This window comes from Corvus kubaryi, unplaced genomic scaffold (genome assembly GCF_017639235.1).
Source record: "Corvus kubaryi isolate FWS band 111438036 unplaced genomic scaffold, C.kubaryi_AGA036_p1.0 123, whole genome shotgun sequence".
Classification (NCBI taxonomy): domain Eukaryota; kingdom Metazoa; phylum Chordata; class Aves; order Passeriformes; family Corvidae; genus Corvus; species Corvus kubaryi.
The window spans coordinates 173,882-192,291 of NW_024580658.1; the positions used below are offsets into that span (position 1 = coordinate 173,882).

General features: G+C 44.2%; 1 protein-coding gene across 11 annotated transcripts in view; it reads left to right on the plus strand.

Annotated features, from left to right (window-relative positions):
* TANC2 (tetratricopeptide repeat, ankyrin repeat and coiled-coil containing 2) overlaps positions 1 to 18,410 on the plus strand; it is a 196,021-nt gene that overhangs the window by 147,371 nt on the left and 30,240 nt on the right. For all 11 annotated transcript variants that reach the window (XM_042049071.1, XM_042048993.1, XM_042049277.1 and 8 more), the window contains 3 exons: positions 636 to 802; positions 2,272 to 2,879; positions 14,567 to 14,675. In XM_042049071.1, coding sequence (XP_041905005.1) covers positions 636 to 802; positions 2,272 to 2,879; positions 14,567 to 14,675 — 884 coding nt within the window. The remainder of the gene's footprint in view (positions 1 to 635; positions 803 to 2,271; positions 2,880 to 14,566; positions 14,676 to 18,410) is intronic.

Consider the following 18,410-nt stretch of genomic DNA (forward strand, 5'->3'; position numbering starts at 1 on the left):
ACAGAAAAGTTTCTGATGCAATTTAAAGTCAAAGAGAAAAACTCACCTGCTGCTGGGAATATTGAGCGTTTTGATAGCAGGAGTTTATCTGTAGTACTCTACAGATCAGAACTTGTAGTACTTGTGAATAGCATATGCCAACAATAGACTGAGATTTCCCATTTTACACCTGGTTTTGAGTCTATTAGGCAAGATTACCTTTGAGAAGATATCACTTGAGCCTAAGATACAAGTCCAAAAGTATCTCTATCATTAGTTATAAAGCCATACTCACTCTCAGTGTCTAACATAGAAAAAATGACTGCATTGTCAGCATCACCTGGGTTGCTATATTCTCCAGCAGCAAAAAAATCCTGTTTAAAGAGTCCATGATTTACTTCTTGTAGGATTTGCAATGCCAGGTTGGAACAAGCTGGTCTAGTGGAAGATGTCCCTGTCCCTGGCTGGAGGGTAGAATGAGATGACCTGTAAAGGTCAATATGCAATTAATGTATCATTAAAAAGGTGCTGCTGCTGTGGGGGTTTTCTTCTTTGGCAGTAGCTGGTCATGCTTTAAAACTCTGTAGTGAGTTTGCAGTACATTATGGTTGCGTGTCTATAGCCTTTCCAATAAATGCTTTTTCTCTTTCTCTCAGAGAGGAAGATCCCCGATGAAGATTTCATTATATTAATTGATGGTTTAAATGAGGCTGAATTTCACAAGCCAGATTATGGAGACACCATAGTATCATTCCTGGGCAAAATGATTGGAAAATTCCCTTCCTGGTTGAAGCTGGTAGTGACAGTCAGGACAAGTCTACAGGTATGTTGGAGACCCAAAACGGGGATAAACTCTCATTGTCATGGTGGACTTTGGTAAAGAAGATCTTACTGGATGTTCTGGATTTGCTCAAGACCCTTTATTTCAGGTTATCCTTTTGGCTTTTTTGTTCTTGGATTTACGTCCATGTCCCCAGGCTCACCCTACAGCTTTGGAAGGATCTAATCCATCATCGTTTATTCATGTCAGTAAATGCTTATCAGCAATGAATTCAGATCATTTTGTGAGACAGCTCACATGCCAATAGGCCCCGACTCATGGAGCCATGAGGAAGGCAGGGCCTGATGTCTCTCAGCCTGTGCAGCTAAAGAACGTCCTCAGCTCCATGTGGAAGGGCAAAGGAATTTGGATCTTCATTCCTTTCAGCATGACCCAGAGCAGGATGGTTTCGGTCTGGTGGAGTCAATGTTGGGCCAAGACGTTGCTCAGCTCAAAAGGACTGTCATGAGCAGGTGTGGAAGCTCAGCAGGGAGCTGAGTCTGGTTTCAGCCCCATCGGGGCAGCCAGCCCCCACATAGTCCTTGTCACTGGGAGTGGCAGCTGCTTCCCAGGATCCAGGAGAGCACAGACTATTTGCTGTTCAGTGCTGAGGTCCATTTTTTGCTCAGTAATCGAGTAAATTAAATATCATTTGGAGGAAATCTTTTTGTAATTGTAAGTAAATTGCATCCCAATGGCTTGAATTCCTCATTTAATTAGGACTTTTGCATCCCTATAGTCTTCACTGCAGCTTGAGTTCGCACTGTGCTCGTCCTCTATTTTCTTGGAGAGCTTATGGCTTTTCTGGAGTCGACCTTGTACAGATCTGTTGCATCATTTCTCCTCTCCTCACAGCGGCTGAGAGCACATGAGGCAAGAGTTCCTTTGGGAAGGCCTTTGACGGTCTTTGGTTTATGTTGGATCAGGGAGTTCAGTATTTGAGCATTCCCTGCGCGCAATGTCCTGCAGCAGACAGACGTCACTGCTTTGCACTGGAAAATGCTCACTTTTATCTGTCCTGACATTTCCATGCATCTGTGGGATGCAGAAGGATGCTCCCAGGGAGGTTCTTGGTCTCAGCTTCAGCAAGTTTCTCGTGGCCTCAGATCTGTCATCTGGATGTGCATTCCCTCTGACAGGACAGCAAAAGGGATGGGAGGTCAGTCCGTGGTTGGGAATAGGAATAACAGGGGCACTGCTCTGTGTGAATTTACCAGCCCTTTCCACGGATGTAGTATTAAAAACAGTGTCCTTTGTTTTTATTGCAGTCATGTTTCACACACAACCTGCTTGCTTATAGATGAGAGTGTGAGGCCTTGAGTGCACAAACTGCTGTTTGTGTTCTTGCCCTGATGGAAGGTCTTAAAGGAGTCTCAAAGGTGCTATTGTAGTAGAAATTTAGTTTACTTAATGAATAGTAAACGCTGCCAGCATGAGTATCTTTCTTTCTTTCTTTCTTTCTTTCTTTATAGGAGATAATTAAGATGTTGCCCTTCCACAGAATATTTTTGGATAGACTGGAAGAGAATGAAGCCATCGACCAGGACCTGCAGGCTTACATCCTTCATCGGATACACAGCAGCTCGGAGATCCAGAACAACATCTCACTCAATGGCAAAATGGACAATACTACGTTTGGCAAACTCAGTTCTCACCTCAAAACCTTGAGCCAAGGGTCCTACCTATACCTGAAACTTACTTTTGATCTTATAGAGAAAGGATACCTAGTTCTAAAAAGCTCCAGCTACAAAGTGGTCCCAGTGTCCCTGTCCGAAGTGTACCTGTTGCAGTGCAATATGAAGTTCCCAACGCAGTCTTCCTTTGATCGGGTCATGCCTCTCTTGAACGTAGCAGTGGCTTCTCTGCACCCATTAACAGATGAACATATTTTTCAGGCCATTAATGCAGGTAACATTGAGGGCACGTTGGAGTGGGAGGACTTTCAGCAGAGGATGGAGAACCTTTCTATGTTTCTTATCAAACGTAGAGATATGACGCGAATGTTTGTTCATCCCTCTTTCCGAGAATGGCTTATTTGGAGAGAAGAAGGTGAAAAGACCAAGTTTCTTTGTGATCCAAGGTAAGCAAATGCTTTGAGAAATCAGAGCTTACCAATGTGTTACTCTGCACTGTTACCTGAATAATTTTATTTTCCAAGGTTGCACGTGGCTGCAGTTACCCAGCTTTGCTCTGTGTACACTGTAGGTCTCTACATTCTGTACTGGTCATCTGAGGTCTTTATGTTGTTCATGGAAAGAAACAAACACTCCATGGCACACACCTGACTTGGCAAACCTAACAGTCATCTTTAGAATTAGATGAGCTGTTCCTCAGAAGGCCCCAGGCTATCTAGCTCAGTTAGCACCAGGGGCAGGTTACTCCTGCCAGCTCAGTCCTGGAGAAGGGGAATCATCATCCCTTTCTCCAAAGGTATAAAAAGCACAGGAGGTGGAAGATAGGAAGTGGAAAGATGAGGAGCGTCGATACATCTTTTGCAGTTGCTTCTTTTTCAAGCTGTGCTCCTCGTAGGTCTACTAAATGTTTTTTTGAAAACAAAGTAAAGAGCAGAATCATTCTGTAGTGATTTTGGATTGTAAATGCATCTGTAATCTCTATCCTGACAGCAGCTAAGTTCCTGGCTTAGCTCACAGGGAACAGAATTTAATCACAGTTAGATTTATATTCTCTAAACCCAGTGATCTCTATTAACAACATTACTTTTGTTTCCAGTGATGAGTGGAAGCAGACAATCTGACTGTAATTCTTGTACTTTATCCCCATAAGTTTTGCTCCATTTTTATGCCCATTTCTTAAAATATGATTATAATAATCAGGGAAACACTCTGATTCAAAGATGTGTCAGTGACCCGATGGTCAGTCTGAAGACAATCTCATGGTATCTGCTGGAGCTGGAAAGCACCTGGCTGATCAAGGCAACTGTGGCTGTTAGTGGTGTCAGAGTAAGTTACCACTTTAAATTTTGAGGTAAACAGGCTGCAGTAGAAAAATATGAAATAGCTCCTCCCAATGGGCATCTTCTTGTTTTTAGTAGGTTCTGACAATATTCCTGTTGAGTGAGCCCTTGGTAAAGTATCTCACAGCAGCAGGTGCCTTTAAAACAGTTCTTCAGTACCCTTGCTTGGAAGTCATTAAGTGCTTGTCACCAGGTATTGCTATTCTGCCCTGTTTGCAAGGTCTGTGCAGTGCTTGCTCCGGTGAAGCTGAGAGCTTCCTCCATCCCAGTTGCTCCCACCTGGTGCTACTGGTTTTGTCTGGCATGGCTGTAAGAGAGCTTGCTGTCGGCTGGGTAAGGGGACGGCAGCCAGAACTCCTGGCAATTGTCACTGATCACACAGCACCTGCCAGAATGATCCCGAACAAGAGCAGCTCAGAAAAATCACTGCTTTCCAAGTGACTGCTTTCCATCATTACCATGGAAAGAGAATCCAGGTGCAGGATGCTTCCCTGGTGGGTGAGGTGTGTATTGGGTGCTGTGGGTGGTAGCAGTGCCTATGGGTGAGTAACCTGGGGACTGTGGTTCTCTGCATCCAGAAATTCCCTTCATCCTCACAGCGGTGGGAAAGGGCACTCTCAGAATACCAGATTCAGAAGGAAATTCAAATGTGCTGCATTTTAGATGGTTTTGCACTGAAACAAAGCATGTAATCAGCACAAAGGCACAAGTCAGACCGTGTTCACTCAAGTCACCAGAAAGATTTTTGCGCAACATTTGGGTTTGCTGCTGCCTTTCCCGAGCATCACGAACACATCGTGCTGCCCTCAAGACCATTTAGGAGATTTTCAGGTATCAGTTTTCATCTCATACGTGCCATTAATGTGAGGAAATTAATGATGACTTTATGGGGACCACTCATGCTCTGTGCAAGCAGGGTATCTCCACAGAGTTGACCTGACTTAGCTCCTTCCCACAGGCAAAAAGAAGTTCCAGTGCATCAACAGGCTCTCACTGCCATGGGCATGAGCCCCCATACATGCTGGAGGACTAATAGATATCTCTGGTGTATGATGTGTACTAATTGCGTTATGCTCTGATGGTAACTAATGAAACCAGATGCAATCCAGAGATTAATAGAGAGGGATCCCTGAGATTCAGCAGTGACACTCCTCAAAATCCTCCTGTCCAGCTGATATTGAGCTCAGAGCATGGGAAACCCTGAGTGACAATTAGGATAAGTAATGATTTTTCATTTTATTTCTTGGAAGAGAGTCATAACTGCCCACTGACAGAGCTCACAGCAGTAGCCTGTGAAAATTTGCCTGCATCTGGTTTGTTCACAGCCAGATGGATTTCTTTCTGCTCACTTGGGAATTGAGAAGACGTGACCACTGTACAGAGCACTCCTCAGGACTCTCATACGTGGAGCTGTTTGACCGTACTGTGTCAATACGTGAAGAGTGAGGTTGCTGAGGCTGATATTTGTCCCCACGAGAAGAGCTTTGAAGTGAAATGTGGTTTTGTGAAGCCGCTTTTAACTGACTGGCCCTGACAGAGTGTCCAGGTGTGAGGCCATTACAAAGGAAATTGGGATAATGGGCCTCATGTCCACTCGTATCCCAGCACTGCAGCTGGGATAATCTTCCTGATTTCATTAGTGAGTGCGAGTTCACGTGTTCTCAGAAGCACGGAAAAGAGGGGAGGGGAGAGCAGGAACGCAGTGGCCGGGAATTACCACATTTGTCTATGCTTTTAAGAAAAACAGCAGATCTCCGTCCTCTGGGGTTTTGGTTAGCCCATCGAGATGCTGACCCTCTTCTTTGAGCCCTCATCATGCGTTTGCTGTCCAAAGCAGAGGCTGATTGGCTCTGAAGGGTAACGTTCTCACTGCTGGTCTCCCCAAAGAGGAGCCCCTCCTAGCCCCTCCATTTTTTAACGCAGGGCTCCAGTGAGGCATTTGCCAGAGCACTTAACCAGCATTGCAGTAACGATCCCCCCAGCCTGTCAGGCCAGCACATCAACCAGGCAGCTTCCCTGACAAATAACATAAAACATTTTAGGGAAAAACCCAATCTTTTGTGACTGGTACACGGAGAAAATGGTTCTTCTTGCACATTCCTCTTCCGCTTGTATTTCTAAACCTAAATCCTGCTCTAGTGCAGTGCTGCTTTCTGCCCAGACTTAATCAGAAACTTCCGTGCAATTATTTTCCATGCTTTTACAAGACTAATAAAACGTTTTATCCTTGTGCTGCTGCTGAAGGGGCTGTGAGCGAGACAGAAATAAAGTGATTTGCCCTGGCAAGGCAGTAAGAGAGCTGTAGTCAGATTACGGACCCCAGAAGTGAAATTATTTTATCCAGATTTAAGTATAAACATCTGAGTTACCTGTCTAGACTTGCTTTATAGTCAGAGGAGAGAAATTAGAGTGATTCATTTTATCCTGAGCTAAAAGGCTACAGTAGGTCAGATGAGGAATGCCTGGGAAGCATCTCCTCCAGCTGAGTTATGAGGAATCTCAGGATGAGGGGCTCCCCAGGAGATGTCTCCAGTATTCACAAATAAGGCTGGATGAGGTGAATGTCTCCAGGCTGCTCCTCTACCCCACACACAGGGCTTTGAAGCAGATTCACAGATTTTCTTTTCTTATACAGGAAAGCTAAGGTAGGAAAAAGATCCTCTCAGTGCTGTTGCCTGTATGAGTATCCCAGTTTGGGCTTTTGTGTCTCAGGGTGGCACTGGACCAACAAACATTGTGTGTGCTAGTGGTGGTGGTTGAGGGAAGAGGCACTTTGTGCTGCGTGGGGATGTCCCAGCATCCGTGGGACCATAGCAGAATGAAGCACTTCAGATCTTCACCTCAAGCGCTTCACCTCTGGCTTGGTGAAGCCAGACCTCACCTAATTTTAGGGACCTGCCATCCAGGTGTTGCTCAGGCAGTCATTCCCATCTCCTTGAGTCCTTGGAGCAGTTCGTGTGGCCTGTTGCAGCTGCTCACTGATGTGAGCTGAGCCCCAGCCCCCAGTCCCTGGACTGCTCTCCAGGGTCACCTTGGCACGGCCGTGCTGCTCCGTGGAGTGACCTGCGCAGCACTGGAACTTGGACCAGCTGGGAAGCAGCAGACGTGGTGCTTTTGGCATAGGTTTGCTCCCGGTTGCTGTTCCTAGGGCAGTGAATTTTGAAGACTAAGCACTGTATGAACCCACAACAAGGCCATTTCCTCACCTCTTCCCTCCTCTTCTACATCCACAAACCAAGTCTGTTCCTCAAACCCCAAATCAAGACACACTGCATGGATAAACATGCAGCAGCTATCCAGGCAAGAGGATGCAGCTCTCATCTAACACCCGAGTTGCCATGGTTTCTGGCAGAGCTGTCTTTTAGTACAATACTCTGTAGGTATTTTACATTTTCCTTTCTCTCTTGGGATCATATTGCAAGCGGAGACTTTTCCTACGCAAAATTAATGTTTTTGTGTATTACCTGGCAAAATGATAGAGTGAAGGCTTTAGAGAAAAATCAGGGGGTTTTGTTTTATTTTGATGTAATGCTGAATCTGATTGACAAATAACAGTCCTCAGTGTAAAGATAATTAATTTAGAAAGTTTGGAGAAAAAGAAGTTGGTGAAAGTGATATTTCTAACAATTCAGGGATACAACAAACAGCTTTAAATGGGGAGTTGGTCCTTGCATTGCACATCTTAACTTCTTAAAAATTACCCCCAGCTCAATCCCCCATATGGAGCTCACTTGGGCATTATGGTGCATGGATTAATTTATTTTCTTCCTCTTTTTTATTATAAGACTCTCAAAAGCTCTTAAAATACACTGATTGATTGTCAGCAGAAGCAATCAAGTGTTCACCAAAACCCAGGGTAGGTCTTAAGTGTTTTCTCCACATCCATGTGGGATGGATTTTACTCAGCAAAGGAAAGGCAAATTGTTTGAATTCAAGGTGAGGCAGAATAATGGGTTCAGAATTTATTAGAATTCCTTATATATTAGGCAGAAAAGAAAAAATAATGCAGTGCCCACTGGCACCTTGTGGGGCCAGAGATGGAATAATCAGGTTTTCCAAATTGGTTGGCAGCAGCACCAGCTCTCAAGGGGCTGCCATCATTATTTGACATTGCTTTACACTTGGAATTACCTCTCTTAGTGTCTTTTTCATTGCTCCAGAGTGCCAGTCTTGTAGCTCTGCAAGTGTTGTAGCTCACAGTGGGCTTTCTGAGTGCCCCCAGGTACAGGCACAGGCAGCACTCGCCAGATTGGCACAGCCACAAGGGACATGTCAGTTGTTTCCCCATCTCCAGCCATGGGCTGGATGCCACATGCCACCAAAATACATGAGGTCAGGTTATTTCCTTGCCCAGCCTGCTGTCTGGTCATCTGCACTTGTGCAAGGCCTGTACTGAGTTAGTGCAATTAATTAGCAGATTAACGTGGGATCTGGTTGTTCAAGATCATTTCCACAGCTTTAATTTTGGCAGAATTGTGGAGCACGGTAGAAGTGGTGGCTGAGTTGTCGTTTGGGACAGAACTTCCTCTACACCCATTGCATGGGAATGAGAGTCCAACATTTCTTGCTCTTTTAATTTACCCCTCAAGCCATATTTAGTGAGTGCCATATTTGTGAATCACAGGGATGAGTCCATCATCATGTCCTCCAGTAAACTGGAGGGGCAAACCCAATCTGTTCACCAAGTATGGAGTGCTGACTCTGAGAATACAACTTCTAGGCTTCCCATATGTCTTCCAGAATAAACTGGAACTTCCAGAATTTTTGACTGCATGACTTGGAACCCAGTACATTTTAAAATGTAAAAAGAATGGGCAATAACTCAACAAAGTGAGCGTAGGAAATTTACCGTATGCAAATTCCACATCTCCAGCATCTCAAGATGTTAACTCTAGTCAGGGAATCACGGAGTGGTTTGTGTTGAAAGGACTTCAAAGCCCAGTTCCAGTTCCACCCCTGCTATGGGCAGGGACACCTCCCACTGTCCCGGGTTGCTCCAAACTCCATCCAACCCAGCCTTGGACACTGCCAGGGATCCAGGGGCAGCCACAGCTTCTCTGGGCACCCTGTGCCAGGGCCTGCCCGCCCTCACAGGGAAGGATTTCTTCCCAATACCCCATCTAACCCTGCTCTCTGGCAGTGGAAAGCCATTCCCCTTTGTCCTGTTACTCCAGACCCTTGTCCAAAGTCTCTCTCCAGCTCTCTTGGAGTCCCTTTCTAATCTCACGCAGAAAGCAGAATTCAAAAATAAATTACTGAAGCCATTGGAAGCAAGTTGGGGATCTGTAACAGGGATTTAGCAGTGCAGTGAAGTGACTTTTCTGCAGGTTTCTCCTGAACTGCAGTCAGAGCTGCAGCTGCAGCATCAGTTGGAAGAGACGAGGAGAAAAGGCAGACAGATTATAAATGATAGCAGATGAGATGGAGAGCAGATGTGATCACTACCACCAGAAAGGATATCAGTGGAGCAGCTCGTTTTGACTGGCTCATTAGACATCAAACCTCAGCATTGGGATGCAGAGGGGGATTGAATATATTGCATGTCTTAAGTTACTGTCCTCATAAAATCTGTTCTTTTTCTTCTGGACTTTAAACTTCTGTCTGCTGGGCCATTTTCACTTCTAAATGGAAGAAAATATTCACAGAATAATCCATCCTGTGGCACTGAGCCACCAAGGAGTGGAGAAAACTGATCAGCAGAAACTGATCGAAGAAAGAAATGTGACTAAAATTCTTCCTGTTATTTTATTCCTCAAATCCTAAGACCCACTTTTAGAGCAAAATCGTCTTCCAGCAGTGCAGGAGAAAGTAGCCTTGACTGGTTTGTTTGAATTTTTTTTATAATGTGAATTCCTTCCAAGTTAATTTGCAATTATAACATCAGAGGGAAACTACATTACAAAAAAATCAGTAAATCAATTTAGGTGATAAACTGTTCCTTCAAGAGGGGCTCATGGAGCTGAGCTTGGCCTCTCTGCAGCCAGGACAGACATCCAGATATCATTCTGCAAGGGAAGAGGCTCCGGGCTTTGTTGGAGCACACATTAGTCTCTGAACTGGAGTTATAACATTACACTTGGCAGAGCTGAATTAAATATGAATACACATCTTTTGAAGAGCAGATTCACTGGGCACAATGTCAGATCTCTTGATTTTGGACTGTTTTCATGGGATTAGTTGGAAGAAGGGAGATGTGGGTGTAAATCAGGGAATTTGGACTTTGGTAGTTCAGAAGTGAACAGGACTGATTCTCATTTATTTTTTGCTTGTCTTTTGCTCTGGTGCTGCAAATGCCTTAACACTGGAGTACTTTTTCACCCTTCAAAATCTTTTTTACCTGAGGACTGGAAGAGTTTAGATGACACACATCTGGAAGCTTTCAATATTTTCTTTTGTGTTTAACCATTCTCCTTCACTGCTCTTTGGTCACATCAGTATTTTATCAGTGAGACTTTGTCCTTTTCCATCTGTGACATGAGGAATGGGGTCACCTGGGGACTGTGCTTCAAACTGAGAGAGAGTAGGTCTAAATTGGATATTAGGAAAAAATTCGTTCCTGAGAGCCTGGTCAGGCCCTGGCACAGGTTGCCCAGAGCAGCTGTGGCTGCCCTATTCCTGGAAGTGTCCAAGGCCACATTGGATGGGGCTTGGAGCAACTTTGTCTAGTGAAGATATCCCTGCCCATGGCAGGGGGCTGCACTGGATGGGCTTTAGGGTCCCTTCCAGCCCAAGCCATTCCATAATTCCACATAAGCTCATGTGCAGCCTTCTCTTATATTTGCCTTCCTTAGAGCTGCTGTAGGTGTGCACTAATTCATGCTGTGTAGGGCATTGGAATGATTAGAGACTTATCTTTATGTCTTTTTTACATATGTAAATATAAATATATGCTTACACATACATAATTATGTATCTATATATACACACGGCATATATGTACATACGTACACACACCCAAACACATATGTGCCCATCTAGGCAGACTCCTGACCATTAGAGGAATCAATACAGGCACAGAGAGCAGACTGAAGCTGCAGGATCTGAGCTGGCAGGGCTATTAATTTTTCACAAAAAAAAAAAAAGAAATCTTACATTAAAAATAGAAAAATCTCTGATGATAAACTCTGCAGTGGTGAAATTCAAAGCAAATCATTTCACTGAGCTCCTTGATGTAGAATTCATTACTGCCACTCTGCTGTATTAAAAAAAAACAACCTTGTGCTGTTGCAGTCTGGTTTAGTTTCCAATTAATGTTGACAGAACAAGTATTTATCAACCAGCCCAAAGCCAAGGTCTGGGAAGCATTGCAGAGGTAATGTATCACTCATTAATACTGTACTTTATTCTGGAGTAGTTCATACATGCCTTATTCGTAACACCAAAGTCATGTCTATGATTAAATTCAGGTAAATACCCTTCCAACTGCAGCAGAGAAGCAATTTAGGAGCTGACTGGAACCTGGGCTGGTGTGTCAGGCAGGAGCTGCACTTCAGCTCCTGCTGCGAAGAACAGGCACCTTAGAAGCTTCTGGATCATCAGTTCATGCTTAGGATTAATGCAGTTACTGATCCATTCAGAGCCTTCCTAAATGTTCTCAAAGAGTTTTCCACCAACAAGCAAAAGCCTAGTATTATTTGCTGTCCTGTGATAATCCAGAGGCAGAGGGGCATCGCTGAAGGGTCCCTTTGCACAGGTGCTCACAATCTGGAGCAGAAAGACGCGGCTCCTGATCCCCTGCCTGAGCATCTCCCCAGAAAGGGAAGGAGCTGATGTGTTACACTGGGCATTCTGTAACACGATGTATCAAACAAGGAGGCAGTGGAAAAGAAAGATATATAGACCAACTGTTGGTAGATGTTTCAGAGATGTTTATTTCTGCAGCCCATGGCCGGGGCTCTGCCGAGGAACTGCCGCAGTCACGGGGCCCGAGGGTCCCTGCCCGCGCAGGGGAACACAACACAACCAACGGGGAACGAGGCTGAGCAGGGACAGGGAACCCCCTGCCCCCCTCCCAGGGCTACATGGCAGGGGGGACGAACCCCCACACTGATGGCTCTGAATCACGGAATCATAGAACCTTAGAATGGTTTGGGTTGGAAAGGACCTTAAGGGCCATCCAGTCCAACCCCCTGCAGGAACACCTCCCACTGTCCCAGGTTGCTCCAAGCCCAGTCCAACCTGGCCTGGCACACTTCCAGGGATGGGGCAGCCACAGCTGCTCTGGGCAACCTGTGCCAGGGCCTGGCCACCCTCACAGGGAAGCATGTTTTCCTAATACCTGATCTATACCTGATCTCTGTCAGTTTGAAGCCGTTCCCCTTGATCTGTCACTCCAGACCCTTGTCCAAAGTCTCTCTCCAGCTGCCTTGTCAGCGACCTACAAGTTCTTGAACTTGCACCACCAGTCTTTGAGTGGAGGTGAACACCTTGGCCCCTCCTCAAAGCCTGTCACGGTATTGTGAATCTGATGATTTTTTGGGATGGACTGAGTGTATTGCAGCAATCACAGGTTTTCATAATCTGGCTGAATGGGGCCAGGTTAAATCCAGCAATTGCTGTTCCACTTGACTTCCAGCAGTATCTGGCAACACTCAAGCTGTGTTTCCTAGTCACTTGTTTCCTGCTCTGTTTCTCCTTCCTTCCTATGGACATTCCCAGAGGTTAACCAGTGTAATGAGCAAATGCATTTGTCTGTCTCCTCTAACAGGAGACCTGACGTTCTCCTCCCATTCCAAAGAGGGGGGGAGCCAAAGGAATGCAAGGCAACAAGCTGGGGTTACCTCGAAGTGCTATAACCACTCTCAGGGCCCTTCTGTTGTCCCAGCTTTTTGTGTTTTGTCCCTTCTGTTCGTGGTATATGGAGAATTCCCACAGCACAGATGCGTGGGATCAGAGGCGCTGCCCTGTGCACTAAGGCATCATGATGGATTTTCAGCACTCAGCTGAGGTATCAAAGCTGTGTTGTGATGGGCAGAGGCACCATCTGGAGAGGCTTCTCCTTCTTCAGTCATGGGAAGCATGGAGCAGTGGGATCCCGGCACGGGCCGTGTGCCAGGCCAAGGTGTGGAGAGCAGCTTGACAGGCAAAAAAAGGGGTTTTCTTCAATTTCTTTTTATGGTCAAGTCACCCTGAGAGTGAAAGTGCTGTCAGTCAGTAAAAACATTTCAGAAAACAGTTACTTGAGTTGATGGTGCCTCTATAAACAGAGCTGTGTTTTGGAATGAAGCACAACAGAATTCCCCACCAGTGCAACAGCTAACCTGTAAATGGGATGTGGTGCTCTCTCACCTGTCCAAACCTGGGGATCAAGTCCTGCCTCGTCAGAAAAATACGATTTTTTTTTTCATCCCACTCCTCCAGCAGCCACATTCCTGTCCTCCCAGCACCACGAGGGCTGACAGAGCATCACTGGGCTCTGCTCACACAAATTCATGTGTTACTGATCCAAAAGGAGGTTCATTGGCAGGGCTCGGGGGGCACCTTGCCAAACACCTGGCCAGGGCATTACAAGTCATTCACTTCTTTCCTGAGTTTGAGATGGGCAGTAATTCACCCTGAATGGGGATGAGCTGGTAAATCCCCACTGCTGTGAAAGCTTCTATCTTGTGTAATATTTAACTAGATGTCTGGCCGTCCAAAGTATTTCTTTGCTTTACCAGACAGGGATGAGCTAATAACATTTCCTGTCCTTAAAAGCCCTTTTAAAGCCACAGTTGATATAATATTTTATTTTCCTTGACTGTAAGGGTTTGATTGCTTTTAGTGCAGTCACATTTTTATGTACTTCCAGAAATGAAGTGGCTTAAAAGGACTCCCTTGGGAGCAGCCAGGGGCTTAAGGAAGAATATAATCTTGTTGGTAAAACCAAAAAACATCACACAGACCACTGAGATCCCAGTGTGGAGCCTTGCTGGCTCCTGCCCTGCTTGCTGCATCTCCTGCTGTGGCATCCACGTGTGCCTGGGGCACCTGCAGGAGCAGGTATTTGTTGGTCTCACCCAGAAATGGTACTAAAACTTCACGTTTTTGCATCATGTGTGTTTTGTGTGGAGAATCATCTTCTTGCATCTTTGAGAAGATTCAGCCATTTTGAACTTGCAGTGTTACAAGATGGAAGTCTGTAAATATTTAAAGGTTTTAAAATGTCAATAGAAATCACCTCTAGTGACAGAAGTTATTGTCTCTTTTATTATATTTTGCCTTAAACAGGACTCGGTGTGTAGTTCAGTTAATTTGCTTTGGTTGTCAACCTGGTAGGGCATTGCCAGAAGCATCTTTATTACTGGAAAAGCTGGAGGTTGTGTTTAGAAAGGAGTTTTACAAAGAAATAAAGTTGTTTCACTCCACAGGACTGTCCACAGGGTAGAGAGTGCAGTTGTCATTTAAAGGACTTTTTATTCAAAGTGTGGATATTTTAAATATGGCATTTTTTATTTTATATTCAAGTTGGTTACGTGCTTTGCAAATGTGGTTCTCCTCTGTGAAATGACTATAAAAGTAACACTTCAGCTTTCATGACATTGTACCTGTGGTGTTTCTAAATTTACATCTGCTCACAGAAAATATATTGGGTCTTTTTTTGCTGTCTGCTGATGTCTGGGGGGAGGTTGAGCTGTCAGGGATCACCAATAATAAAGGGCACGATTAGTTGTTGGTTTACAAGTGAGAATTCAGCCAGCTCTGTTTCCCAAAGCTGGATGTGGTTGAAGGATTAGCAGAAGCAAAAACTGTCCTCAAAAGTTGTTTCTTTGGTGTAATCAGAAATACTAACATACTTTTTCTTCTGATTTTAGGAGTGGCCACACACTACTTGCCTTCTGGTTTTCCCGACAAGAAGGAAAATTAAATCGACAGCAAACTATTGAACTGGGACATCACATTCTCAAAGCACATATTTTTAAGGTAACAAAAATTCAAATGAAGGTTTATGCCAACCTCATCCCCAGCACTGGCAGCACCCAGTCTCATCTTGTTGTGGGGTTGGTGTAAGAAGTGTGATTGCTTGAGGCTGCTGAAGCATGTAGAAGTGAGCTTTAGAAAATGGTATCTAAGAAATCCTTAAAATTAAACCCTCCTTCAGACTGTAAATTCAGCGGATAGCCTCCTTACCTAAAATTGCTCTTCTACCACAAGATGCTTCTTCCCCTGAAAGATAAGTTCTTGTAGCAGCATCTAGAAAAAAAGCAATCTCTTAAAAGGAGCCGTTTTGAAGAATCCAATGCAAAATTGAGGTTGTAAAGGGAAAATTTGATGGTTGTTGAGATTGGCTGATTGGTCCATCTTACTCTTCACACAGACATTTAAGACTTGGGCAATTGGAAGGCACACTTGGATGCGAGTATCAATATGACCCATAAACAAAGTACCATTCTTCCTGCTGGCCCAGGTACCAGAAGGTGGGAATGAGAGGGTGGATTTGTAAGGTCACAGGAAATACAGAATTTCTTACAACTGTTAGGACCTGTGGGTGCTTAACCCTAGGAAAAACAAGGCTGTATTTTCATCTGGTCGCTGTATGATTTTATAGACTTAAGAGCGTCAGCACTCCAGTTTCTCTTCCTAGAGCAAACAGTTGATTTCTGCTTTGTATCAGTCCTGTTGGATTTATTTATTGTATTCCCTGTGCCAGATTCACCATCAGGTGTAGCAGCAAAGTCTGCTTGTTTGGGAAGGCAATGGCTGGAGCCAAAGGGAAGAACCCCAGATTGGTGCATTGCCCCTCAGGGTATCAATTTCACATTTTCAGTTACATTCCCAAAGCCAAATTCAGCCCTGAGTTTACTGTTCAGCTGCCATTTATATCTGAATTTGGTTGCAAACCTTCTGCATTTCACACGTCCATGGTGGAAACCGATTAACAGGGATTAAGACTCTGAGCAAATGACAATTTTCATTAAGTGGACAAGTTTCCCATAGATTCCAGGTTTAATTGAGCAATATATAGAATGGTAGAAAATGACAGGTAGTATATGACAAATGTCAGTCCAGCCTTCTGTTCTTCATCACTCAGCAGAATCCTTGGGTTTCCAACACTGCAGGAAGATCAGTGTCACAGTGACTGATAAGCATAGCAGAATGTTGTTTAGGAGTACTACAAAGTTTTGAAAGGGTTTGAATTAGCTGGATGAGAAACTGTAACTTAGTCTTTTGCTTTTCCTTGAATAGATTTTTTTTTTCTTTATTTTAACAAGTATTTACTGAGGATTTGTGAGTCTTTACTCAGTGAAACGAGCTGCATTAGTTTCTGAAGGAGGCACTAGGCTGGAGTATTGCAGACCATGTTTAAGAGCTTGAGCATTCTTTAAAGAAAATATTTCCAAGAGTATATGCATAGCCTCTTTGCCAGTTGTTACTGACTGTATTTGTTTCTGAACAAGCATTGTTCCCATTCAGGCTTTTCATTCTGGCTGATCTTTTGCTGAAGCCATTACCAGTGTGGTCATGGGTTTTCTGCCAAGTAGGGAGCGTGTCAGGTCATCAGTTCAGGGTGTTTTTCCTCAAGTTGCCATGTTACAGCAGCAGACACAAAGATCTTTCTGTAGACACAAAGATCCTAATTTTGAAAGTATTTATGGAGGCCCGGTGTCATTATAATTCCATTTTATGTACTCATCAGGAAGCCAGGAGAATATTAGAACAGAGCTAAAGCATTTTGTCCAGACAGGGAGTACTGGGTATAGAGGTAGACTTTGATAAAACATCTCAGAAAATTTATTTATCCTTCCCCAGTCCTTCTTAGTTTGAATCCACTGGTACCGTAGCAAGGTGATGATGGAACACTTGGAATTTCCAGGTGTAAAAAAAGTAAGTGATGCACAGACACAAAGTGCTGACCTGACATGTGGTGGGAAGACACTTTCGCATTCCCATCTTCACTTGCTGGCTGAGGTCTGATGGTTTTGCTTTCTCTTCTAAACACAAACATCCTCAAACAGTTCAGGGGGGAAAAAAAGCAAAAGTACAAATGTTTCAGTTTTTTAAATAGGTTACCAGCCTTAACAGGAGCACATGGAAAGCCAACTTGAAAAGCCTGGCATGGAATAAAAGGGCACCAAGAGAAATGTGTGGCTCTGATACAAGAGGACCCAAACTTCAGGCTGGCGTCTGTTTTGCAAATCAGCCAAAGAGAAGGCTTTAATTTCATCTTAAATTAGTTGAAATGTCAGTAATACAGAAGTGGGTGATGCTTGGAGCAAACTGGTCTAGTGGAAGGTGTCACTGCCCATGGCAGGGGGGTGGAATGGGATGGGCTGTAACCCATTCTAACCCAAACCAGTCTGGAATTCTGGGATTCTATAAAGTGCCAATGGCCAAATAGCAGAGGAAGTGATAAGGTAAAAATTAAGGATGCTGACAGCTGCACACATGACAGGACAGGAGAAACCAACTGTTTGAATACTGGGGTTGTGGGAGTTGGCAAAATTTTTTAAATGGTCAGGCCATACCCTGGTCTCATGTTGGATGATCCCAATGAAGTAGGAACCACTGATGATATTTTTGTTTGATGTTGTATCAAGCTGGGATTTGTTTTTGCTGAAGGATTCACTCTGCTCCACAGTTCTGAAGAGGGAATTAGAAAAGGAAGATGCAAGCTGTAAAATGAGAAATAGGGCAGGCTTTTTTCAGCAGCTGAATGATTATGGTGTTGAATGTATTTTTTTCTTTAAAGGATAAATGTCACCTTTTTTGTCTTGCACTAATATCTAAGTATATATATATATATTCTAATGCAACAGTTAAGATTTTTATGGCATCTGTGATTATCTTCAGAGGGCTATTTTCAAAATATCTACCATTTTCCTTGGTCCTGATGGTGATTCAGGCACCTCATTTATGGGCTTGATAGTAGTATAACTATTTTTAAATTATTTTGTTTATAAATTGCTTTCCCTTTCCCAATTTCATCATCCTGAGTTTATGAAATTTAATATTGACCTCTAATGTCCTGCGTTGTGTCATTTCAAAGGCAGCATTTAACAGTGGCTCGAATTCTTGAGCTCCTTCTCCCTCAACACAAGCAGATATTTTTCTTGGTTTAGCTCTCTGAATTTTAAGGAAACAAGCACATGGAGCTGTTATTTATAAGAGCTTGTCAAAAATCTATTGCTTCTTTTGGTGATAAAACCATTTCAAGTGACAAATCTGTTGATGGCTAGGGCGATGCTGCAGATTATCTTTCACACAGAGGAATCAGAGGTTGCAGCCGAGTCCAGCAGTGGGTTGGGATGATGATTCCTGCACATCTTCCTTCAGGGGAAACAAATCCCACCTTGTGCTGCTGGTTTTGTTCCACCATCACCATCCCAGTCGCAGTCACACAAACCAGAACCGGATCCTGCTGTTTTGCAGGGATGGAAATGACCATCCGGCATGCAAGGAAGTGGAAATCAGGGTTTTCTTATCAACATAGAATTAAAGACGCCTGTGCAGTTTCCATGGAACCAGCAGGCTTTCATGGGAAACCAGCAGCAGAACTGCAGCAGGCAGGGCATGCTCACGGCACGGCTCCTGCTGGAGCGGCCTTCCCAGCCCTCTGCTCCTCCATCCAGCTGTTCACTGGGAGAAACCTGCTTAACTGTGGTCTGCCAGTTAGTGATGATGGAAAATACATCAGGCATTCTGTGTGCTATGTATAAC